The 26,358-nt window shown below is 41.9% G+C and overlaps 1 protein-coding gene across 7 annotated transcripts in view; it reads right to left on the bottom strand.

Moving 5' to 3' along the window:
* Fbxw11 (F-box and WD repeat domain containing 11) overlaps positions 1-26,358 on the bottom strand; it is a 141,163-nt gene that overhangs the window by 45,051 nt on the left and 69,754 nt on the right. For all 7 annotated transcript variants that reach the window (XM_029554859.1, XM_008850760.3, XM_008850763.3 and 4 more), the window contains 6 exons: positions 22,891-23,116; positions 14,356-14,542; positions 13,397-13,487; positions 6,273-6,410; positions 3,582-3,700; positions 1,770-2,019 (listed from right to left, as the gene is read on the bottom strand). In XM_029554859.1, coding sequence (XP_029410719.1) covers positions 1,770-2,019; positions 3,582-3,700; positions 6,273-6,410; positions 13,397-13,487; positions 14,356-14,542; positions 22,891-23,116 — 1,011 coding nt within the window. The remainder of the gene's footprint in view (positions 1-1,769; positions 2,020-3,581; positions 3,701-6,272; positions 6,411-13,396; positions 13,488-14,355; positions 14,543-22,890; positions 23,117-26,358) is intronic.

A 26,358-nucleotide genomic window follows, 5' to 3' on the forward strand; every position in this document is an offset into this window, starting at 1 on the left:
CTATGTAGAAAAGGAGACAGTAACGGGTTGGGAACGATGTGGAGCAATCACAGACTGATACTATTACAGAATTGTTTTGAAACTACGCCTAAACCTCTTTGACCTCCTGGTCTTGTACTAACTGGTGCGAGTGTGTTAACATAGCCTAGTCCTGCTTATTCAGTTTCCAGAATTACCTGCAGTTTGACGCAACACACCCTGTGATTTGTGGGGCAAGTACAAGAATGCTGTTTAGTGCTGGTCATTAGAAAGTTCTTAGAGCCAGCACAAAGCCTCGGCCTGGCAGGAATGTAATGTGGGGCAGCCATTTTGGAAACCAGTTTGGTGGTTCCCCATGATGTTAATCATTCAAGAAAGCTGCAATGAACATGCAAAGACTTGTACAACACAAATGTTCATAGCAGTGTCATTATAATAGCCAGAAAAGGGACAAAAGTCCATCAACTGATAAACAGATAAACAAAATGTGGTATGCTCACATAGGAATTGTATTTGGCCACTAAAAGCAATGAAGCACTGATGCTACAGAGTTAGATGAACTTTCAGACACTACACTGAATGACAAGGCTATGCACAGAAGGTCACATTCTGTATCATCACATGTATATGAAATGTCTAGAAAAGGCAAATCCATAGAGACAGAAAGTAGACTGGTAATTGCTAGGAACCTGGAGGAGAGAATAGACGATGACTCTACTACAAATGAGGTGTTCTAGATAAAAGTACTCAGAAACTGGGTTGGGGTACTGTTATACAATGTTATAAATATACTAAATTAACAATACATTTGAAAAGGCTGAATCTTCAGGTATGGAAATTATAGACCAATAAAGCTGTTATAAAAAGACAAGCACTCTAGAAGGCTCATGCTTACTGCTGAACTACTAGCTACTAAGAGATGGGGTGGGGTGTACACATGGTCTTCAGTTGAGCACCCACTACTGAACCTGCCAGTCTCAAATAGATAACTCTAAACTCGGTCACACAGATGGGCCACAAAGCTAAATGTACAGACATGAATGTGAGAAAGATCTGCAGAAAAGCAGCAAGTAGGGAGGTGGGGAGCAGGATGAGAATGGTTGGGATGCACTGTGTACTTTGTGAAACTGTCAGAGAATAAACAAAATTTTTTTAAGTAAAAAATACAAGGAAACTAAACTTTGAAAGAGTTAAAGCCACATCGGTCCCGGTACTAGAGACAGGCAATGCCTCACTTGTGCCCACTCAGAGTATGAACAAATTCATTAGAGCTGTATTTCCCACATCCTGTGGGTCATCCTAGACTACAACTGCTTGTGACATGCTGCCTCCCCAACCACCACAAGCTGGCTTTTTGAAGGCAGGGACAAGTCTTGTTCATCCTTTTTTTCTCCAGCATCTAACCCCGGGTCTATGAGACAGCAAGCTCTCAGAAGCATCTAAGCTCAGTCAAGCCCAGCTGCATGAGCTCCAGCACAGTGCTAGGAGATGAAATGAGATGACAAATGTACAGCCTTAGTACACTGAGCATGCTCAGATTAGCTTTCTGTACTTAAAAAAGGTTAGAAACATCATCTCACAAAGCTAAGAGTTGTTCTCTATTCTGGACCAGTGATGTTCTTCCCTCCTATCTTGCCTGTGATTCCAGTAGCAAGTGGGATGGGAGGGTCTCGAGGGCTCATAAGTACACAAGGAGAACAGAGATCTTGCAACTGGTGTAATCCACCTCTGCCTTTTCTCTGTTGTTCAAGGGACAAGACAGGCAAAGTTAGGACTGCAGACATACTTACTTTAATGGTCCTGTCTCCAGAGGCAGACACGATGTACTTATCGTCAAAGTCTACTACATTTACAGCAGCACGGTGGCCAACCAGGACACGGCGTAAAGTGATATCAGTGGCAGAAGCCATGTCCCACACAGCAATGGAACGGTCCTTGGAACAAGTCACCATCAGCCCGTTGCTGAAGCGCAAGTGCAGCACAGCTTCATTGTGATGAATGAGTGTGTTGAGAACTTCACCAGTATTCACATCCCAGACTCTAGAACAGAAAGGCATGTTGGTGAGAGCCAGGGGAGGATTCTGAAGTCTGACCTCGACACTCTTACTGTACTTATGCATGCTATAAGGAGAACCCAGCAGCAACTTTACTGGCTGAGAATTGCTGAGATAGCCCTGAGTAGGAGGCTAAATCTGACTCTGCCCTGGTTTATCTCAGGTAATTGATTCAGGCTGTCTTCAGGCAAACATGATCTCTCAAGACAGTTGACTTTCAGTGAGCAGACAGGAACAATACATGACAGCTAAGCCAAGGGTGATTCTAAGCTCAAGGTTCTTGCTAGCTTCTGGAAGGCTGTGGAGGCTATTATTGCTACAAACTAAGTTGTGGCATCTCATCAACCATAAGCCATTTCCTATCTGACACTTGAGAAATGGTGCACAAGGGGCACCCCCTCCAGAAAAGTCCAGTCTTTTCTGTAGCCCTAACACCCTAAGGATACACTGACACAGATCAGACCTTAAAAGCTGAGCTGATCTATGGCAGAAGCAGGAATCTGGAGGTCAAGTCAGGGCTCAGGCAGTAAGTATGCTGAGGGTGGGGTAGACAAAGAGCAAGTGGTAGGGCAAGAGATAAGGAACTACAAGAGGCCATCACAGAAGCCAGCAACAGACTGACTATCCCATCGTTTCCAGGTGTGCCTGTGACTAAGCAATTCTCCTGAAGTACGGAGGCACTTCCTCTGCTCCCTATTCCTCAGCCCCCTCAGGGAAGCTGAGGCCTTGCTACATGATGTCCTTTTGCTCTGCTGGAATCAGTGCCCCTCCCTAAAGCCATTAGGGTATGGGAGATGTGCTGTGCACAGCTCAGTAATGTTCTCATTTTGTTCTCAATGCCCAGTTACTGGTCACTGCTTCCCTTCAGCAACAAGACACTGCCATCTTTGTCTTTTTCTCTCTGCTGCTGGGGTGGCAACTAAAAACTAAAGCCTCCAGCCCTGCAAAGACTACAAATATAGTCATGAGTGACATAAATTCAGGGTTCAAAAAGTACTGACTGTGTGAGTCTGAAGAAATATTTAACCCCTCTGATCTCAGTTCCCTAATATACATATAAAGACAAGACAGTGCCTACCTATTTGCAAAGGCTGATGTGAGAATTCAAAAGACACCAAAACCACACCACCAGCATCCTCTCTGCCTCTCAGGTTTCAGTTTCCCAGTACCTCTAAAAAAGGCCTGCAAATCACCTCCATGTCTTTCAGAGCCTGCAGTTGGCACCCTTTACACTCTAAGAACAACTATCCTTCTGCCCTGGATCACAAGCTCCCAAGAACAGAAGGCAAGTAACAGAGGCAGTGTGTTTGCACAGGAAAGCACACTGCCATCTCTAATCTCTACAAAGCATGTCAAGAGAGCAGGACACATTTAAAACTTACTTTTCTAGTAGTCTACATCGCAAAAATACTTCCATATCTAAAAGCCTCGAAATGTAGTAAGCAAAAACACACAAAGTGTGCATATATGCACTTGCATGGTGAATCCTTAAAGAGGGTCTCCTCAGGAAAAGATTATGAGGTCAGAGAGCGAAAACAGACCACTCACCTAACAGTCGAGTCTGAAGAACCAGTCACAATGACACGCTCGTCATACTGGAGGCAGAGCACAGAGCCCGTGTGTCCTGTTAGCACTTTCAAACATTCCAGGCTGGTTTTATCCCAGATCTAGTAAGACAAGATCAACCAGAGCAGTGATTTAACGCATCACACTTCTCAAAGACTCTTATTCCTGTACTCTGAATTATGGAAGAAAACAATGGGTCACAGTAAGTAAGAGGTGAGTGCCAAACAGGTGGGAACAGGGCAATCCAGACTGACTTTCTAGAATAGACATGCTGTTCTGTTTAGTTTGGACACTTAGCTACTATACTCATTTAGTCAACATCTTGATAAAGAGGATTTTTAATAAAACCAGCTCACTCTCTGGAAAGTAACATGACCACCTCTACTAAAATCCTTTAAAAATGAGTAAAAATAGAAAATAAAAAATGGAATGTCTGCTTCAGGAAAGTCCCAAAATAAACTACCAAGAGTTCTTAACAAGAAAATACAATGCTTTATGACAAAGTTAAACACAAGAATAGAAAAAAAATTGTATAGTGACATACTGGAGCATGTATTTTTTAAGATGAAAAGGACAGAAATCATTAGTAGCTATTTTTAAGCTTAGTGCTTTTCTCTCCCTTCTTTTACTGTCATCTCAGTTTTATCTTTTCCAGGGTGTCACATAGCTGGACTCCACACTGTGCAGCCTTTCAGATTTGCTCCTTGGACTTAGTAATATGCACTGAAGGTTTCTCCACGTCTCTTCCTGGTGCTGGAAATGACCCCACTCCTGGGCGCACCACAGTTTACCTGCTCACTGCTACAGGGCGGGCACATGCTCACTTCAAGGTGTGGGCAATTATGATCAGAGCTGCTATGAATGTGTGTGCAAGTTTGGGGGGATTTAAGTATTTACTCCTCTGAGTAAATACTAAGTAAATGCAACTGCTTTCACACGATCAGAGCATGCTTAGACTGGCTTCCAAAAGCGGCTGGAACATTCATGTTCCCATGAGCAGTGGACAAGGCTGCTGCTTCTGCTCCAGTTCCCCAACAGCACCTGCTGCTGTTAGAGCTGATGAGTATATAGTGCTCCCACTGTACTTTATTTGAGCTCTTCTGGCAGTTTATGACGTGGCACATCTCTGCACATATTGGCTTGCTGTCTGTATATTTTCTTTGGTGAGGTATCTATTAAGGTCTTTGCCTGTTTTTTTAAATGTCTCATTTTCTTTTTTTAAAATATTTTATTATTTTTATTTTATTTGTATGAGTGTGTCGCCAGCGCCTGTGTCATGCAATGCCATGGAGGTCAGAAGAGGGTTTCGGATTCCCCTGGAACTGGAGTTAAGGACGGTTTGTAGCCATCATGTGGGTGCTGGGAATTGAACCCAGGTTCTCTGCAAGAGCAGTCGGTGCTCTTAACTGCTGAGCCATCTCTCCAGCCCCATAAAATGTCTTATTTTCTTAATATTGAATTTTTTCAAGTTTTTTGTACATTTTGGATAGTACTACTTTATCAGATAGTCTAATTTTCTGCCAGTCTGAAGCCTGAGGTTTCTCACAGAACAGAAAAGTTTAATTTTAATGAAATCTAGCCTAATTCTCCCTTCACAGATCATGCGTCTGGTATTACAGCTAAAATGTCATCACTAAACCCAAGAACATTCTAGCGTATTTGACAGCAATCCTGCTCCCAGGTTTGCACTGAAGTGCACTGAAAGCTAAAGCTTTCACAAAGACTTGCATGCATGTATTTAGAGACTTCATTCAGAACTGTGAGAAACTACACAAAGTACACTCATCCTGCAACTAAACGGAGAAGCACACTGTGGTACATCCAGTAAAATGGAAGACTACTCTGCAATAAAAGAGTAATGAAATATTGCTAAACGTAACAGAGATGAATCGTAAATACACTTGTACTAAGTACAAGAAGCTGGACTCAGAAGTTTGTTGCACGTTGTACAAATGCACATCAGGGACATGCTGGAAAAACTAAACATCACAGAGATGGGGAAAAGAAGAGCACTGGTCGCCAGGGCAAGGGAGTATGAAGGGGACTCTGAGGAGACAACAGAACTATTCTCTGTGTCCTCACTGCCATTTCAGTAATTTACATTTATGTGTCTGATTTTACATCAGAAAGAATAAACTTTCTGTTATGTAAATTTTAACTTTTAAAAACCTTAAAAAACCTCCAATGTTGTAATAAGTATAAGGAAGTAAGCTAGAAACAAAGCTAAAAAAACTGCCATACCCTCTGTCAAAGGAGACTAAATATGACAATCCCGTTTATCTACTGTTGAAAAGTGAATGGAAACAGTAAGTTGCTCCAGTGTTTTCCCCTATTACCATGTGAGCTTTTCTCAGAAACCATAAAAGGTACCCAAGCAAACCCGCAATACTGCCATCGGCTGGCCAAGCACTTAAGGAAGGGTCCTGCGATGCCAGGGCATTTTCTATTTACATGGGACCTGAGTGTGCTCAGATGCTGAGAAGTGAGCTGACTCAGGGTCCCTGTGAGTGACAGAGAAATGTTATTAACTCCAGTTCTTCTGAACCACCCCGGGAACGGCCAACACTGAGAACAGATTAAAGACCAGTATGCAGTAACAGAGAAAGAGCCACATGCTAGTACCAAATGCCCAACCCACCATTCTAAAAGTAACTCACAAATGCAGTCATTCACCTTAATGGAATTATCTCGTAAGCCACTGATAATCTTTTCATCATCATACTGTAAACAGTAGACACCTTTACTATTTTCAGAGCGGCACTGAATCCTCTGCAAGTTGTGTCGTCCACACCTCCAGTTAGATTCTATAGTCTAGGGAAAAAGGGAGGCAAGAGATGAGTTTTTGTGAATCAACCATTCTATTAGGTTTCAGAATTTAGTGCTGCTTCCAGAAGCAGCATACCACTGATACCCCAATTTTGGTTTGCATAACTGTCTGTGGATAGGAATCATGCTCTTTTCCAAGGAAGACATTAGCCAACAATGTTTTTTCTCAAACTTTCCCTGCCTGCCTGGCAGCTACTGTAGGATTTCCAATGAGTTTTGGGTTAGATCTGAAATGGCCTAGACAGAATTCAATATGTTTAAAGAATGTCATTTGCACCCAAAATATACAAATAAATAACTCACTGATTCATCTTCTAATGCCAATTAAAATATTTGGCAAAAGACTGCCACCTGGGGTTGGAGAGATGGCTCAGCGGTTAAGAGCACTGGCTGTTCTTCCAGAGGACCCAGGTACAGCTCCTAGTACCACATGGTGGCTAACAATCGTCTATAACTCTAGTTCTAGGGGATCCAACAGCCTCTTATTTGCAAGCACTGCACAACGATCTGGAACTGACCTGGAAGCCTCCTCCCCGAGGACCATAGTATCTGATATACTATCTATCATAGTATCTGAAGGTGCTATTCAAGCTGCCAAGGGAGAAAGCAATCACTAGTGCCACCCAGCTGTACAGCTGATGAACCACAGTGACCAGCGCCCCAATGATACAATAGTGGCACTTTTATCTGGGGGATAAGCAACAGCTAGCTATCTAGACATAAGACCTGCTCAATAGGAGGCAATTTATGCCTGGTACTCTAACACCTGGGTTAACCCAAGTACCCCTGGCAAGGGGCTGGAGAGAACAGCAAGTCAAGTCCAGACACAGACAGACCCAAGTAGAAGGAGGTGGGAAACGGACAAGTGCTATCCAGCTGGAGGTAGGCACAGTAAAAGCAGGCTTAGGGGGACAGGGGTAGTACTGCATCAAGGTACTAGTAACTAATCTCTTCCTAGCCAGTAACTTTAGACAAGTTACCTATGTTCAGGTGACAGACACTCTTGGGAAGCCACAGAAGCTGATACAGAATGTGAGTCCGCTTAAACCCAAAGTACTGAATGCAGAGCATACTTTATGCAGATTAGACATTGTTTTTAAATTTGCATAGCTGGGCTGGGGAGATGGCTTAGGGGTAAAAAGCACTTGGCTGTTCTTCCAGAGGACCCTAGGTTTAGTTCCTAGCACCCACATGGCAGCTAACAATGGTCTGTAACTCCAGTTCCAGAGGATCAATGCCCTCCTTCGACTTCTATGGGCAATGCACAACATGGGTGTATTAACATACATGCAGGGAAAACACTCATACATAAAATTTAAAAAATCAAACATATTTGGTGACTGGAGAGATGGCTCAGCAGTTAAGAGCACTGACTGCTCTTGCACAGGATCGGGGTTAGGTTCCTAGCACCCACAAGGTGGCTAACAACCATCCTTAGCTCCAGTTCCAAGGAATCTGACTCCCTCTTCCGGCTTTGGTAGGCACTGCATACATGTGGTATACATACACACATGCAGGCAATCACACAAATGAAATCACACAAATGAAATAAAAATAAAGCAACAATTTTTAAAATTTGCATAACTGTCCTTAGATTTAAAAGACAATTGTTTTAGACTCTAACTAGCTTTCTTACTTTGTATGTCAATGGGTAAGAAAGGCATATTTACTACTGTATAAGATTTAGAAGGGAAAACATTCCACACTGGAGATACAAGAGAGCAGATGAGGCTGAGGAGCCAAAGCGAGACCACACAGTCAGCCCATGGTGGGCGTATCAGCTCCTGAGCCATCCCAATGGAGAAGAGCCCAATATTAAAGCCGAACTGTCCCATCTACTGACCTCCAACAGCAGGGAGAAGACAGGGCTTCTCAGGAGCTCTGCCAGGTTATCATACTTCTATTCTAAGCCAATGCAAGTCAGGCTATGGCTTAGCTCCTCCATGCTAATAAGGAACCTAACTTTCTAGGATAATATTTCTAAGTTTTAAGAAAAGGTTTACAAATGATTCTTGGTGGGCCATTTGGGGAAGTTCCCAGTAAGAACAATTTAAAATTCATTAGGTTCCTGAATCCCAAGACAAGTATAGCTTGCTAGAACCCAACAGGGAGTCCCTGACAAGCTGTGCAGCCACTGGGACACTCCTGAGACTGCCTGACCTCAGTTCTCAAGGCCACCCACACACAAAAGCAGCCCTTGCTGCTGATTGTGCCTACCCAAAATACTACCACCATGTCCGACAACCTCAACTCTCACTTGAATTCTTCTCAGCCAGGTCGTTTTTAGAAAAACTTAGATCTTTAAGACTGGCAGGCAGCCCTTGGTGGTAGAAAATACCTAAGTCAAGTAGCTGCCTTGGCCAATGACTCAGACTGTCTGAGCAGCAGTTTCCTCCTCTGTAAAACAGGAATAGTAGAATTTGCTCCCTCAAAACTATAAAGGGATCAAGTAAGATTACATATGTGTTATCACAGTCTGTTCAGAACACTGACCAAAAACAGCGGGCTGTAATTAAAAAAGGTTGGGGGAGTGGGGGGCTTCTCCTCAAACTGCTAGGAATTATTGTGTTGGTCTAGTCGATATTTATTGCTGATGGCTTGTGTTTCCTAGCAGGCCCAAGAAAGTATACAGCCTTCACATGGAACTCAACTATTACCTGAATGCCAGCAGCAAGAACTAAGTCACTCACAGTGCCCTCTCTAATCATGGGACACCTGCTGTGTCACTTAGCCATCATGTGGCATAGCTACTGTAGAGAAGTAGTTCATGTTTTTAAGAACTTGTAAAATCCCCTTACCCTACGCAAATTTTCAAAATACTGGGAAAGTAGCCATGATACACAGAGTATACAGCAGCATTTAAATTGGCAATAGAGTGAAAACAGATGTCTGAGTATGGAGGAATAACATTATTTTTAGAAGCCTAAACAAAACTGGGTGGGTGGGCAAGTTTCAGCATTTTCTAGTCAGGACAATGTTAATATTAAGTTTTCAGACCACAAAAAAGCTTTCCCCTTTCCCTAGATATAATGTGGTTTATCAAAAGGTGTGACACAATACATCATCATTTTCCCAATGGTCCGTTCCAAGGAGAGTGCTTCAAAGCCATTTATCCAATCAGTATAAAGAGAGGGGAAAGGTATACCACATGAAATTTCTATCACATGAGGGCATCACTACTCTGAAATACCAAAAATGAAAAACCCAAGTTCAGGGTATCAACACTTTTGCCTGTAACAGCAATTCCTATCTGCCCAGAGAGGGGCACTTAGGGGCATGGAAAAGCAAAAAGAGCCAAGGAAGGAAGAATCTCAGTTTTGACACCTTAAAGGTTAAATTAAATCATTCCATCCAAGTGTCTAGCAATAAGCCACCCTTAAACACAAAGCCAGCAGGACTCTAGATAACAAAGGAGAATGTGTCTTCCTCTCGGCAGAACAAGCCTCAGATTTTCTAGGAATTCCTTCTCAATTTAGAGGTCCTAGAAACCCTCTGTGTAGTAAGAATACCCAGGAGAGGTGACCCTGTGCAGAAAGCTAAGAGAGAGTACTTATTCTCCCCAGACTTTCTCACATCCTCATTTTCTGAATAACAGGGGCTAGCCACATGGAACAAGGTTGTCTACTTTTTCCTTAAACTTTAGCCAATTTCTGATGTGTCAGTGTAGAAGTGTAAAGTTCAGAGACAAACATTTATTCTGCTCATCAGAGCCCAACCTGGGAATGGATAAATTTCAGGAGTCAGCACAGGAAAAGCTGTCAAGATAAAGGAAGAAGAAAAAACGGGAAAACCTGTTGTGAAGTGGCCACTTTGTAGACCGGGGGTGGGGGGGCGCAGACCCAGAAGCTGTGCATGAGTAACGAGGGAGCGGTGTGAACATTCACCTGACTGACATTCACTTGGTGTTCCTTTACCTTTTGGCAAAATGCTTAAAATCTTTTACATTCTTCCTTTCCCATGATGTTACTACATTGAGGCCAAGTAATCTTAACTCACAGTCCAACACTCAACTCAAATGACAGCCAAGGACGCTGAGTGCTCACACACTTTGAGCTTTCGAAAATGGGAAGACTAAGCTGACACTCTGCAGCCATAAAACATGCCTTTCTTCACTTCATGAATTTTCTACTTTAAAAATAAGAAAATAACTCAAGCCTAGGGCCAGGCAGATCTCCGCTGAAGCCCATCTCTTCTACATAACTATGTAACTACAGAGCATGTTCTAAAGCTTCTTCTAGTCTCACTTTTCCTTTATTACAGATGGGGTAAAAGTATGGGCCTTATAAAAAACTAATGATAATCCATGCCCCCTGCCTGGCCCTGAACTGCTCATGGTATAGCACGAGAGTGATAGTATGATGCCCTGTTGATGAGGGTTCACACTACCACTGTGGGCAGAGCCAAGTTCATCTTGGTATGTCACTTTCTGATCTAGGGCTCCCTAGTGGAAGAATTTCCACATGTACATCTGCTCTGTACAGAATAAAGAGTATTCCCCAAAGAGAGGAGAAGAACTCTATTCTGTGATGGTACCTTTGATCTACACTGCAAAACTCTTTTATGAAGGGCAAAATAATATGCGGTTGGTCATAGACTATAACACTTTGGATAACTGTGTGATCCAGAATAAGAAATTTAACCTTTGACTATATTCCTTCAATTTTAAATATGGATTTGACCTACTTTCAGGTTGTTAAGATTGTTTAATGAGGGGCTGGGGAGATGGCTCAGCGGTTAGGAGCACTGACTGCTCTTGCAGAGGACCCGGTTCGATTCCCAGCACCCACATGGCAGCTATGACCTGTTCTAACTCCAGTTCCAGGCGAATCTGAAGCCTTCTTCTGACCTCCACAGCACTGCACGACGCGGGTGCACTCACATACATGCAGGCAATACACCATACACATAAAATAAAAATAATAAATAAAATATTTTTTAAAGACTGTTTAATGAGAAAATTCATTATAAACTGCTAAACAAAGTATCTGTGAGTGCTCAAAGTACAAGTGAGGGCTCTATTAGTGCATACTGTTCTGTCACCACGACTATTAGCAAGTGCACTGAAGTACAAACATCATTCCCTTTACTAAGAAACAGCCCACAAAAATCTGGAGAAGACTCTTGTGGTCAGTCAGTGGGTTTTCCCAAACCACAAGTTAAGAACCACTAGGAAGACCACCGTGATGTGGAGGTTTTGTGTCAAACAAGGTTTCCCCCTATGCCTCCATTTCCCCTCACATCTGCCTTCTCTGCTAGCTCAAAAGTATTATTTCAGCCCGAGGAAATAGCTACGGTAGGTAGTGTCACAGATTGTCAATTATAGCAGTAGTCATGAGGATTAAATAAAATAATCTGTATCAGGGGCTGGAGAGATGGCTCAGTGGTTAAGAATACTGGTTATTCTTGCAGAAGACCCAGGTTCGAATCCCAGCACGTACATGGCAGCTAACAACTGTCCGTAATTCCAGTCCCAGGGGATCCAACAGCCTCCTCTGTCCTCTGTGGGCATTGCACAACATGGGTGCACTTACTTACACGCAGGCAATACACGCAATACACATAAAATAAAAATAAAAGTTTTTTAAAAAATCACCAAACCTCGACTGGCTAAATTTCTCCAGAGTTCCTGTTTATTAATGGTTTGCTGGCTTTAAACAGCAACCATCTCAAAACAGATGACTTGTTAAGATTACTCAAGGATATTTGGAGATAGTCTGTAAATAGCCACCCCCCGCCAAAGAACAGAGAGCAATGTTTTTGAGACGTATATACAAGTAATGCTTTAGTGCATCTATCTGGAGGTAAGAGGCAGCCCCTCTCTCCTGAAATACACATAACATTAACCTACGACTACAGTTAACACTGTCTCACCTACTAACACTATAGGGGCAATCTATTGCAAGTTTTGAACCAGCAGTGAGTCAACTTAACTCCTAAGCTTTATGATTTATCTGGCAAAAGTTATAAATTATTCAACCCTCCCTAAAAGATTGGGTTTTTTTTTTAGGTCACTTTGGAAAAAATAAGACAAAAGCTTGTTTTTTAAATAATGATACTCTAGTTGCACAGAGACTTGCCATCAATGGAATGGATCCATTGGTTCACATCTGTCTAAAAGGGGAGAGGGGACAGGACTCCAAAAAAGCATGTTTCTCCATTATTGAATTCTGGCACAATAACTTTTATGTCTATCACCTGGGGAGAGTATTACTTCACGTTTCGGAAATTGAGTGTAACTTTATGGGAGTCACAGCAAAGCCTGGTGAAGGCTAAACTTTTCTGCCAAAGAGGAAATAGTTCATGAAGTAACCAAGCCCAGCCAAGAACGCATGCGAAAGAGTTGATGAAAAATGCCTATGCAGATCTTTCCCGGTTCAAGGAAAAGGCCTAAATAACAAGGTGAGCTAAGTAGAGCACATGGACAACACAAACACTAGCATATCTCATCAAGTGCACAGCTCTACTGGTCTCAAGTTACACTTACATCCATAATGGTCCAGAAGCCTGAGCTACTCCATAAACCCACTCCATGACTGCTTAGCATAATAGGGGTCATTTTTAAGAAAAACTAGCATGATTTACAGAGGAAGCTGCAAATATGCTTTCTCTATCAAAGATAAGACTGTATTTGCCTTAAAAACTGGGCCTTGGATTGGAAAATGTATCAAGTTAGAATTCAAAGTTGATTTTGGATTAAGGTTTTAACGAACTGGTGGCCTCACCGAAGCTTTTCATGTTTTAAAAGTGTTTTTTTGCTGTTGTTGTTGTTGTTTTAGTTTAAATTTCCCCCAAAAGGCATGATCAGCTTTGAAAAATAGCTACTGATTGATTACACACTGACATTTATTCCAAAAGCTCTACTTTAAACAAATGTCGTGAGTTCCGAGATGTTAGAACAAAAACCCACTTTAACATAAAAAGTCAAGAACAAGACCCAAAGAGGATATCAAACAGATAAATGATAAAGTTACCTCTATATCCTGGATAATCTTTGGGTATAATGATCTATAAAATGAGTTGGGAGGGCCATCTGTAGGTCTGTTTTTAAACAGGTACTGATCCCTGGCAAATGAAACAAACAGATGTTACATTTTTGCACATGGAAGAGTGGGTCTCATTTAAACATGGCGCTTCCTAAGATACTGTACGCTTCACGTCTTTCCTGCACTAAGCTCGAACAGTTCAAAAGTAGGAATTCTGACAAGTACAGCTGCATGTTAGACACAGTTTAGTTCTTACGTGATGCTGAGTACCATCATACACAGACTCATGCTTTTCATTTTAGTTTAATAAACGCTACTGCTGCTTTTTGAAAAGTCTTAGCCCATATCAAACCTCCTCCCATAAAGAAAACTTAGCCCTAACCCTCGCTCTCCCCACCCCTGTACCTCTTGTCTGTAGCTCTTTCTCTGTGCTGACCAAGCCAGCTTACTGACATGTAGAGCTATAAAGCTGCATTTAGTCCATGTATTTTTCTCAGAACTCTGATAGCTATGCTTCCCATTTTCAACCAGGAGCAATAATAGCAAATGGCATTATGTAAGCTGGGGATATAGCTCAGTGGTAAAGCACTAGCCTGGAGCAGTGAGGACCTAGGTTCAATCCCCAGCACCACAAAAATGAACACACAAATAACATTTGCTTGACTCTCATAGTTTCTTCTCTATTTTTTTGTAATAAGATCATTACCTAAGGAAAAGGCATAAATCCATAGTTTTGAAAAGCTGAATCACTCATTTGAGGTATTCAAAACTTTGCAATAATTAATAAATGTATCTGCCCGAAGGAAAATTCTCACAGCTTTCTACCTCCTCACCACTACTTACCTTTCCTCCTGGGTCAAAACAAGCTGACACATCTCAAGTGTTACTGCCTTGAGTAATCAAGCTGAACACATGTCAAAAGAAGCAAACAAGCACTGAGTACTTACCACCCTCTTCTTTCCGAGAGTCCCTTCCACAGAGGGTCAGTGCGCACCATTCTCTCAATTAGCTTCTTCCAAAGCATCCCTTCTGAGATCACGCGCTGCCATTCCTTACACACAAGCTCTGCTGCACAGAGAGACCTGGCATCCAGGTAGGAAAGAATGTTTTCTGCTATGTGATCTAAGCCTTGCTCTACAAAACAGAAAGGGAATGATGGAATGGGCAGGGAGATGGACACAGATCAGAAATCCAGAACCAGGTAAATACCTAATAGCAAAAGATGGAAAGACTCCTAAACTTGCACAGCTGATAGAACTGCTCTCTGTGTGAAGACTGCCCTAGGACAGCTCTATCTATTTAGATACTAGGAGACTTATTTTCATTTTCTTGCAAAAGCCCCATGGAACAAAGACTCCCCAAAATTTATAGGTAAGGCACCAAGAGGTAAAGCCCTCAGGCTATACTCAGTGGTGAAGCCATACCTAGAACTCAGGCTTCCTGCTTCAAAAATCTGCTCATTGCCCTTATTCTTATCTCTCACAATAAACCACATCCCATCCTGAATCCCTCAGAGCTAAGGAGACCACACAGGTGAGACTGACCCAAAGACAAACCAAGAATTCAAGTGCTTTAGATGTATTTTGTCAATTTTCTCATCCCCACCCACTCCAACCATTTGTGGATATCTTCTTTCTGCTCCTGGGCACACAGGAAGACCCCCTCAAAAACAACAGCCACATGCCTACTAATTTTAGAACTTGGGATACTGAGTTCAAAATTCCACACAAGGGCCTGCCAGAAGGCTCAACGTATAAAGTACTTGCCACATGATTCCAGTAACCCAGTGGAAGGAGATAACTGACTCCCAAAAGTGTCCTCTGATCTCTACATGCTCACCATGATACAGCATGCATACCACCACCACCACCACCGCCACCACCGTAATAATAGATAAACCCACATAATGCAAGGGCCTTGCAAAGAGATTCATTCAAGATTCAGCTCTGTTGAACTTTATTTATCATGGGAAGGTAACTAGGGCAGCATTGTCACCATCTGTCAAGCCCCTTCTTGTAGTTTGAGGTGTGTCCTCTGTCTATAGCTACAAGAAATAAAACTCAACCCCAAGCCTATTCTATGCAGAGACAGAAACATAGCACACAGAACATTCAAAAATCATGTCCGGAAAGCACCGATTACTAGCTCTTCTCACTAGCTTTTTGACATGAAACCAATGCTAAAACAACCCTGGGCCTTAGATTTCTACAAAATGGTAATCATCAGCAGCTGCCCTTTATCACCTTACCTAAGAGCAGATAGATGAAAAGATTTCAGAGACAGTAAATAAAGCACCCTACAGGGTTAATGTTGTCTTTTTCAAAATAAGTAGAGGTGGTGCAGCAGCACTAAGCTCAGTGTTAACCACAAGGGAGGAGGGCAGTCGCTTAACTTTCAGTGCCTGAGTTTCCTCGTCTATATAATGCATGGGCCATACTTTCTTATTTTGAAAAGATCAAAACAAAATGACAAATGCGATATGCTTTCCAAGTCAGGTATGGTGATGCAAGCCTGTTATTCTAGAGGGAGGGAGGAAAGAAGGGGAGAGAAGGAAGGAGGGAGGGAGGGAGGAAGACAGGCTTGCTTTGCAAGCTGAGGTTGTCTGCAAATCTCAGAATGACACAGACTACAGACTTTGGTTCCCAGGCCTTTCATAGGCTAGTTCTATTCTGGACTAGACCTAACACCCAAGCTACAGTCTGATACTGAAGACTGCGCAGCACCACCTCTACCCTGTTTGCTCAGCATTGTCTTACACTCACACAAAGACTGACCTCTTTCCCCCAAGGGCCTTATCACAGCAGACCCTGAGTAAGTTAAAAGCAAACTTAGGTCTCCCACAAATGCCTATTCAAACAACTCCGCTTAATTCTGTGTGTCCAGCCTGCTGGGATGGGTCATGCAGCACTTCATAGCTATCTTCACTATTATGTACCCTCAAAGTCCCACCTGCCCCACCCACTGCAGCTCTAGAATTCTAGTTTTTACCATCCAGAAGACCAGCACAATAAGCAAACAGACCATCTTTTTATGCCCAATTGAGAACAAACATCAAATGGGTCAGAACCAAGGACAGCACCCAACACTAGCTCTTTCCTTCCAGGCTTCATTAATGTTCAAGGGTACCAACACTGAGCACCAGGTTGGTAACCTGCTGTCCAAGCCCAGACCTCTCAAATTAGTCCTCGGGAACATCTGGAGAAACTGTCTCATGAAGACACTGCCATCTTTAGATCATTCTTCTGACCTATGCTACTACTAGTCTGATAACCCCATCCATAAAAGAAATGAGGTGAATTTGGTATGGTTGCTCTCTTGGTCTCCTGGTGGTACTTACTATATTTGCAATCTTTCTTTCACAGGTTGGCACGTGTTCTTTCTTCACATATATGACCCATGTTCCATTAAAGAAAAATGACAAGTGCACATAACAAATGCCAAGAGAAAACAGCTTTTACCTCCTACACTCTCCCAAGGGGGTTTACATGCCCTATCTAATCTTTTCAGATGCCAATTAACTTTTAAAATTCAGATGTGCTAAAAAGTAATATCTAACTTAACAGCTACATCCAGCAGACATACCTTCTCCAGTTCTTAAAACCAAGAAAGCTGCTCAGCAGTCTCCTCTGTGCAGGCTCCTCAGGACTACAAGCCCAGCTGCACCTGGCACAGGCTTGCTCAGTTACTTCTCAAAGTTCTGTGGCCCTAAATAAAACCCAATCCTAGGCCTTGTCACTCTCCAAGCAAATTTGTGAATTATCTTCTTTGACCACAGTTTTTCTTTCCTTTATTGTTTAAGGACATTATTGTTCAGAAGGAAAGAAAACCACATGAAACAAGAGTGAAAACAGACTTTTTCCCACTGCCACCTACTCAAGCACATGACCCCAAATGGTTGAGTATTTATTTTCACTCTCTTGGATTAGTTATTTTGGACAATCTGACATTATTTGGAGCTCAGTGTCCTTGACGTCGTTCTCCAAAGTCTAAATACCTTCTGCGAATCTCCATGATCATAGACCCCTTTCTTCATTTTCTACGTGTAGTCAAACAGAAGCCTCCATTGCTACAGCTAACTCATCATGAGGATTGAGTCCAGATCTCTTGACGGTCACAAGCTGAGTCTACACCTATCCCAAGTATAATAATCGAATCAAAATCACACTTAATGGCATTCCTCTAGCCACAGGGCAACACATTTGGCTCTTTGAACTATTCTAACTTATGGAACTTGTCCACACATGACATTAACAGTCACTTTACATGACTTGCATCACTTCTGCATTGCTAACTAGAGCCTCCTGATTGGTTATAAACACACCCTAACCAATTTCCCTCTCAAATAAGAGATCAAACAAGCAGCAAGATGAGTATGTACTAGAAAGTTGCTCTTCCAGGTCTCAATGGCAAGGTCCCCATCATCTGTGTAGGAACTTGGAAAGCAGCATCCAAACTTCAACTTGCAGGGGGCACAGCCTACAACCATGAGGTGCTAAAGCTTGTGTGTTGGATATGATTAGTGTCCCTTACTTTTCAAAGGTATGGCAACAAAAACAGATCCCCAGACAGACTTTCTTCCAGCCTACTAAAGTCAGATCGAATGTAAGGTGAGGGGCCCCAGGAATTCATTCTCTTGGAAATGTCACCCAACTCTGACATTCTGGGGGCTGTTGTCTATAGCAACTGCATCCCTCATTGGTCCTCTTTGATCCCTCTTCCCCACTGATTGCTCACTGTGCCACCAATAAGCAAATCCCTTACATATTGCTTCTTCTTTCGAGAACCATTACAGTCCATTTACACATCTCAGTGGTACCTAGAGGATAGATGTGTTCCCTTTGGTTACTACTTGAAATTCTCTTCTTCCTTCCAGGAGCAGCATGCCTTAGTCCTGTGGAAATGTAATGACTATCAAACCAGATAAATTGGCTTGAATTTTGGCTTTAGTCAAGAGCGACTTGAATGGCCTTACAAATCCATTATCCTTTTTGGATATCAATCTTCCATAGCACAGGAAAGCCAAAAGGGATTATCTCATATAGTCTGCACATTAGCCCTCTGAGATAAATGCTCTAAATACCCTGATTTTACAGGGAAAGAACCTCCCAACACTATTGGGAATGCTAATAACAAATACTCAACAAATGTCTTTTTTCTCCTTCCCTCTCCCTCAAATCTCCTGGGCTGATAAGGGATGATCAAGGAGACTACAGAGTCTTCATCTGCAGAGAAAATAGCCTAACCTTCTCCATTCTATTACCATAAGCCTCATATCCCCTAAATGTTTCAGAAGAACAAGAGTCAAGCAACTTTGTTTTGGGCACCTTAAAGCAGTCACCCTGAGGAGTCATACAGATCTTGACATTTTTCTGTCCAAGTCCACTAGGGACAAAGAGGTTACTAAATTAGGGGAGGGGTCTTTTAGTCAGAGCTAAAAGGTGCTTTGAGGTGTTAAAGCTAAGTACTTTCCTACTTAGTGTGTCTGGCTCTCATTACTCTATCATGAGGGGTAAACACCATCACAACACCCCCTGCAAGGCAACGTGAGGACCTCAAAAGAACACGTCCTAATACTGCACACACAACTCCAAAGACGCGCTGCCAGTTGCTGCTACTAACTGTAGGCACCACAAAGAGGCTGCAAAAATGTCTGCAATAAATCCAAACAATTAAAAGGCACCAATTTCAAAGCTCAATATGTAACACTGTATCAAAATGAAACTCCATGTATGATTGTCAGTTCAATGCCCTTGAGGAGGGCCAATCTAACACAGCTCCTTAGATAATGCAATTACAAAAACTTTTAGATACCTTTCAAAGAGCAGCTGCAAAGAAACTTCCTTTCCCACCCACCTCTGCACTCCTTCCTTGCCCAGTCATAGCTTCCTTTGTAAAATCTGAAGTCAGAAACCTTTTAAAACAAAGCAAACAACTAGAGTCTATCTAGGGAAACTTTTCACTTGGAACATGTGACTCTAAGGTCTCAGAAAGGAAGTGAAAAGAAGTTGGATCACAAAACCCAAGGATTTTTTTCCTTAAAATATCCAGGAAACAAAATGACAAAGTAGCACCCACACCTTTGAGATGGCACCCACTAGCACCAGGCAGATTATGTAATGCCTACCACCTTTAATCCTGACCACATGCCACAGAGATGAGGAAACTGAGGCTATTGTGTATAGGGTCTGGGGCAGAAGCCCAGGTGCGGTGGCAATCACACTCTCTTCACTCCGTGATGGGAGGATAGGTGGTGTCCTCTGATCCTGCAACCAACTTGCAGTCTTAGATCATTCTTCCCCATCTCCCAAGACCTTTGATTTAGTCTCTATCACATTTACAGTTCATAAGGCTTTTCATCCTTACTTTAGGGTTAGACAAATAAATAAACCATGACCAGGAAGCTAAGTGTTCAACATTTCAGTCGCATAGATACCTCTCCAAACTGATCACCAATTCTTATCATCCTTTTTGAAGTACAATCTGCCTCTATTTTAAATGGTATAAATTTCCCCTTTAACAACAGTTCTTACAAACCACAAACTTAGCCTGCAGAAACTGACATTGCAGACTAAACATTTACCATGATTTTTAGAAAAGCGTATCATAATTATCACTTTTTCCACTGAACCAAAAGGAGCCAGGGACCACAAACATTTTCCATTTTTCCTATACTGACAGGTACAATATTCATAGTAAGCATTAAAAAGCCAAAACTATAGACAATTTCTTAAAACTAATGTTTTTCATAATCAAAAGTTTACCGTCAATTTTAACAGTAAAAATTCAAACTCAGGATCATTACAGAAAAGACTGGACACCAAACTAGTATAATGATTAAGAAGAAATTGTTCTACATATCATTCAACTTTATTCAATCTAAGCACACATGGATCTGTCTCTCTCATACTGTTCCTATGGCAGGGTCTAGGTTAAAGATCTAATGCCAAGTTTAATCTGAGACTACGAGTCACACACACAAAAATCAACTTGGCCAGCTTGTCCCCAACTATTAGGTTCACATGTATGAAACACAATGACACATGTATATATGTTCAGATCAAATCCTGTTAAAACAAATAGCATTTTAACAAAAATATTTTCATGTCCCAGCCAACAGTCCATTCATTTCATATAACATTCAATACCACAAAATTCCACTTTAACAGAGATATGGACAATGCTTTAAAATTCCCTATAATGAAAACTGAATTGTATGCAATTATACTAACCATATTTATATACATAACACATGTTCATCTGTTCTGCCTCTTCTCCAAGACTGTACACTCCCCTAAACGAAGGGGTTGCTTAAAATCAGCCTCCACAAATCAAAAGAACTTCAACAGTGCCACCTCGTGGCTATTCTGTGACTATAAGAGAGGTTCACCCACACTCTGGACCATTTGGAAAGCAAATTACAGGGAACAAAATAAAACCGAAACAGCAGAAAACAAACAATAAACAGATCAGCTTGAGAAAAACAGAGGCTTGGCCTCATCTAGCTGATAGTGTGCTAAAGAGAGCTATACAGTCATCAACTTAAAAGGTTTCTCTGACTCTTCCTGGAAACTCAAGTTCACAGGGTTCTAGAGTTCAGACTATGCAAACGATGTGCACAGAGGGGCTGTACACTCAGCTCGCCTCCTCTAACCCACTCCCTTCTGTCTCTCATGCAGCAAAAGGCACAGTTCCACTCTTCTCTTTCCATGCACCCTCCAAAATCAAAGGTGAATTTTATGATTTGGGTTATAATCGATATATTCAAAATATAGGACCAATTTAAGGACTTTTCCTGAGTAATCTTAACTCTGAATGATTTTATCATTTGCACTAACTTTGGAACCAATGCCTGCTATTGCGATTTTACACTAGTACACAATAGGCAATCTGTGTGACCCAAGTATTTCATCCAGTATCTCTGGTCCTTGTCATCCTAATCTGCACAGTGAGAAACTGGACTAAGCGGTGGCTAAGATTCAACAATTAAATACTATAATCCTGAGAAGAAAAGGCTCTATTTAGCCTTTCTGTGGACACTAATGAAAGACAACATTTCAGCATAAAAAGAACAGAAGTCCAACCTTTCTAAGCTAACTCAAATATTTCCTACAATCTCACTGTAGAAAGTAAATATAGACATCCTGGAAGAGGGCTTAGAAATGAGAAGCTGTCCCATCAATCTGTAGCCCAAGTTCCAGGCCTAAGGCCACAGCTCAGGTCCTGTGTCTATGGAGGTACCAACAGCAGGAAACCTGACGCTCCCTTGTGACAGCTAGAGAGGTGTAGCACCCAGTAGCCTGATGAGACAGGAGCTGTTGATTATGGCACTGGTCCATCTTGAGTGGTTTCAAGGCCTGTGTCTACACAGCAATAGTAACCAACACTCTACATGGACTATATCAGAGGAAATTCTCTGACCAGTATTCCCTTTAGAATGAGCATACTACATCTTACCTCGCCAAATTTAAAATGGAACACTGAGATGGGGGGCACAGGGTCAATGTTGCCAAAAACCAAAGCAGAATGATGGTAGGTGCATGTCATTAAATACTGCCCAGACAATCCAATGTCCCCAACAATGAACCCTACTGTCAGCCATGGATCTCGGGGTGGTGATGTGTCAGCAGAGGTTCACACACGGTAACAAATGCCGCAGGACACTGACAATGGGGCAGGCTATGCACATGGTGGTGGCAGGTACAGAGAGGAATATGGAAAGTCTCTGTAGTTTTCATTGAATTCTGATCAGAACTTAAAACTGCTCTAAACATAAAGCCTTTTTGTCCATCAAAATAAACTTAATAAACCAGGGAAATACACAAATACAAGTGTGCACACATGCGTGATGGGTTGAGGGGTGGCCGTGTGGTAGAGGACATAAAAGCAAATTCCAAGAACTACAGCAGACTACTAGCTTCCTTCATTTCTTTGCTGTTTCCCACGTATCCCTTCAGGTACAAATGAACACTCTAAACTTCAGGACTCTTGCCAAGCAGACATACAAACTGAAGAAAAAAATAGATCTGCCTATGTGTGCATGCATGTCTGTGTATGCATGCATGTGTGCATCCGTGTCTGTGTATCCCGGGATGGCCTCAAAATAACCTGCCCACCTTAGCCTACTGAGTGTTGGGATAACAGGCACCAGCTACCATGCCTGACTCCGTAACATTTTAAAATTGCATATAAAGGCAACATGCAGACCCCACACACCAAAATAAACAAAGCAACAGCACTGACCAACAATCAACACTGCTAACCACAGAAACTGCCTACATAGCCTAGAGATACATCAACTACATTTTAATATATGGCACTTGAAGAATTCAAATCTAACTTACAAATACAGTGGATGCCCCAAAGAAACGATAACTCACAGAGAAGCCATCCTTCTCGTTCACAAACAGCCACTCAGCACCTCCTAGGCTCTCAGGCTGGGCACTCATCCACTGCCCAGCTACCAGCCGGAGGAGCGCAGTTACCTGGTAAAGCAGTAATGAAGTCCCGCTGCAACATGGGCTTCAGGTAAGAGTTAATATGTCCATGCTGGTAATGACACATTCGTGAAATAAGATGCTCCACAAATTCCACTTGATCTGATTCAGACCACTGGTCAAAATATTTAATACATAAGTCCTTTTCCTTCTGATAGTTTCCCTCTGATGGCCTCTTCCTGGAGACGATCACAGATGAGGTTCCATTACTTATCTATTTCAGGAAAAAAGAGACAACAGTCAGCAAGAAAGAAATTTCACCAATTTCAAAAGAAATCCTTTTTGCTTTATGGGTTGAACCTGAAAATGCTAGCTTTAAACTAAAGTCTCACTGACTTCTTTATTCATTATGTAATTTAAAGTGTATTTAGGGCTCATGTCCTCAAATTAATGACAACAGTAAATGTTCAAGTTACAGCTGTTTCTAAAGCTAAATGATACCTTAAATCACCATCCCCCAATGCTTACTCCAACATTACACTGGTATTAGACAACTGAATTGGAGATGATCGTCTTAGAGGAACTGTCTAACTTGACAAGCTGGCAACTGGTGGACTATTAACAGTTTGTCTGACTAGCTAAAATTAAAAATCACCATCTCTCTTATGTTTGAGGGGTATGCTCCAAGACCCCAGATAGATGCCTTAACCCATGGGTAATGCCAAGCCCTATATATTTTTCCTATACACATACCTATGATAAAGTTTAGCTTATAAATTATGCATGGTAAGGGATCACTGTCAACATCAAAATACTTCACAAAAATATCCTATAACTGCTGGGCGTGGTGGCACATGCCTTTAATCCCAGCACTTGGGAGGCAGAGGCAGTCAGATCTCTGTGAGTTCCTCTGTGAGTTCAAGGCTAGTCTGGTCTACATAGGGAGTTCCAGGTCAGCTGGGGCTACAGGGAGACACTGTCTCAAAACAAAAAACAAAAAAAATCCTGCAACAACAGTTACATGGATATGCACAGCCACTCTTTCCCCTGCCCTTCCGACATTTTTCATTTAATGTTTTCAGACCATAACTGAACATAAGCACAAGAGACAACTAAAACTGTGGATGGAGGAAAACTAATACTATACATCAATTTTAATGGTTCTCACACCTGAAGCATGCATTAGAGTAGCTGAGAGCTTGTTAACACAGACTCTAATTCTGTTTGCCTGCACTAAAGCCTGAGAATCTATATTTCCAGCAAGCTCCTAAGTGCTGCTGAGCATGCTAATCTTGAATGCATTTCAGGAATCATTCTGGGAACCCTGGTCTACCTCAACAGAACATAGGCATCCCCAAGGTAACTCACTTGCGAAATTCTTCATCCTGAATGGGTAATTGCTATATGACCAACAGACTCCTTACAGCAACGCCTTTCACATTCCATCTAGCTACTTTTCCCTGCACAAATAACATCATCATGTTTGTTTGTTTTCCAAACATTTAAACTGGGGGCCAGAGAGATGGCTCAGTGGGTAAGGCACTTGGCACCAAGATTGATGCCCTGAGTTTGATCCCAGGAACCAAAATAGGGGGAGGAAAGAGCCAATTCCTGTATGTTGTCATCTGACCTCCACACATGCACTATGTGCACACACACATACAAATAAATACATTTAATTTAAAACAAAATTTTAACTGGAACTGTAGGACTCAGGGTATAGTTCCCTAGGAAAGTTCAATCTCAGCACTCCTCTCCCCTAAAACTAAAAGGTGAAAAGAAAAGAGCCATATACTACTTTCAGATAATAGCATCAAAGAATAATCTAGGGGCTGTGGAAATGACTCAGTGGGTAAGAGCACTTGTTCTGTAAGCATGAGGACCTGAGTTCAAATTCCCAGCACCCATGTAAAAAGCTGGACATAGGTATGCATGCCTGTAACTCTAGCGCTGGAGGTGCAGACTGGCTGCCAGGGCCAGCTGAAAAGGCAGTAGGGCTGAAAGCAATATAAGAAGATACTCAACATCCCACCCTCGCCTCTGTATATGCTCACACAGGCAGGGGTATCCCTGTACTCACATGCGCGTGCACACGCACACGCACACACACACACCCCATCATCATCTAAATCCCTATCATCATCATCATCATCATCATCATCATCTAAATCCCTAGACTCAAAGCTATAACTACTATTAATACCACAGGCTCAGTGACTTCCTATAAAAACAAAATCATCTCGGTGTTTTCGTCCAACATTAGCCAAACCTCTGTCCACCACTCCCCTGGTAGCCTACCTGCATATAACAGAAAGAAAGCACACTAGAGAATTCTAAGAACTAAAGAGTTGAATTAAAAATGTTCACTGATTCCACTAGAAAGTTGTTTGCATTTTCTTAAGGGCTGGAGAAATGGCTCAGTGGTTAAGAACACTGACTGTTCTTGCAGAAGACCTGGGTTCGAATCTCAGCACCCACATGGCAGCTAACAACTGTCCGTAATTCCAAGTGTCTCTTCTGTCCTCCGCGGACACTGCACGACACAGGTACACTTAACTAGATGCAGGCAGTGCACACATACACATAAAATAAAATAATTAATAAATAAAATAAAATAAGAGCTTTCTTAATGGAATGCCCCCAACAAACTATTATACCAATATTAGGAAGGGATCTTCTATAAACATCCTAAGGAACCTTCAACTTCCTTGACAAAAATCCTCTCAGTTTCAGATTTGAAACAGGTTTTTATGTCCACATTTAGAGGCAAGGTCAGAAGGCATTTCCCTTCCATTTAATTTACCTTAACCACCCATGTCCAAGTTCCCGTCCCTCTAACTCAGAACTCATTTGGCACCAGGTACCACCAGGGGGCAGCACTGAACAGGGATTTTTAAATTTTGCCTGTAGAAAGACTCCTAAGACTCAAAACAGAGACAAAGATCCTTACTGTGATGAATAGCAGCAGGAATAGAAGGAGCAGTCTACGTTATTTTTAAGCATAAAAATATTAATCATAATGTTCTAACAGGAAAAAATGGAAGTTGCTGCCTAATTACAAGCACTTATTAAAGGAAACTATAACGTATCTACATAGGAGAGCAGCCACTAAAATTCACTTTATAAAGTAAGACTGTAATAATAAGAGACACTTATGAAATATTAGGAAACAAAAGGTGAGATACAGAATGTTAATAGTCTTATGATCACAATAATTTATAAAAGGGAGAGCACATCAAGACAAAAATAAAGGCTATACCTGATGCCAAGGGTCTAATCTTTGTAAATTGCATGTTTTCTTTCCTGTTTTATTTCTACGTTTGGGTGACAATTTTCCAAAATAACTACTTTCATAACAGGTTAAATGTAATTATGGTACTAATACTTTCACACCCACTATCTTATTTAAGTACTGTGTTCCATTAAAATAACAGCCTCGGGGCTGGAGAGATGGCTCAGCGGTTAAGAGCACTGACTGCTCTTGCAGAGAACCCGGGTTCGATTCCCAGCACCCAC

The sequence above is a fragment of the Nannospalax galili genome, unplaced genomic scaffold (genome assembly GCF_000622305.1).
Source record: "Nannospalax galili isolate Female #2095 unplaced genomic scaffold, S.galili_v1.0 scaffold104, whole genome shotgun sequence".
NCBI classification, from domain to species: domain Eukaryota; kingdom Metazoa; phylum Chordata; class Mammalia; order Rodentia; family Spalacidae; genus Nannospalax; species Nannospalax galili.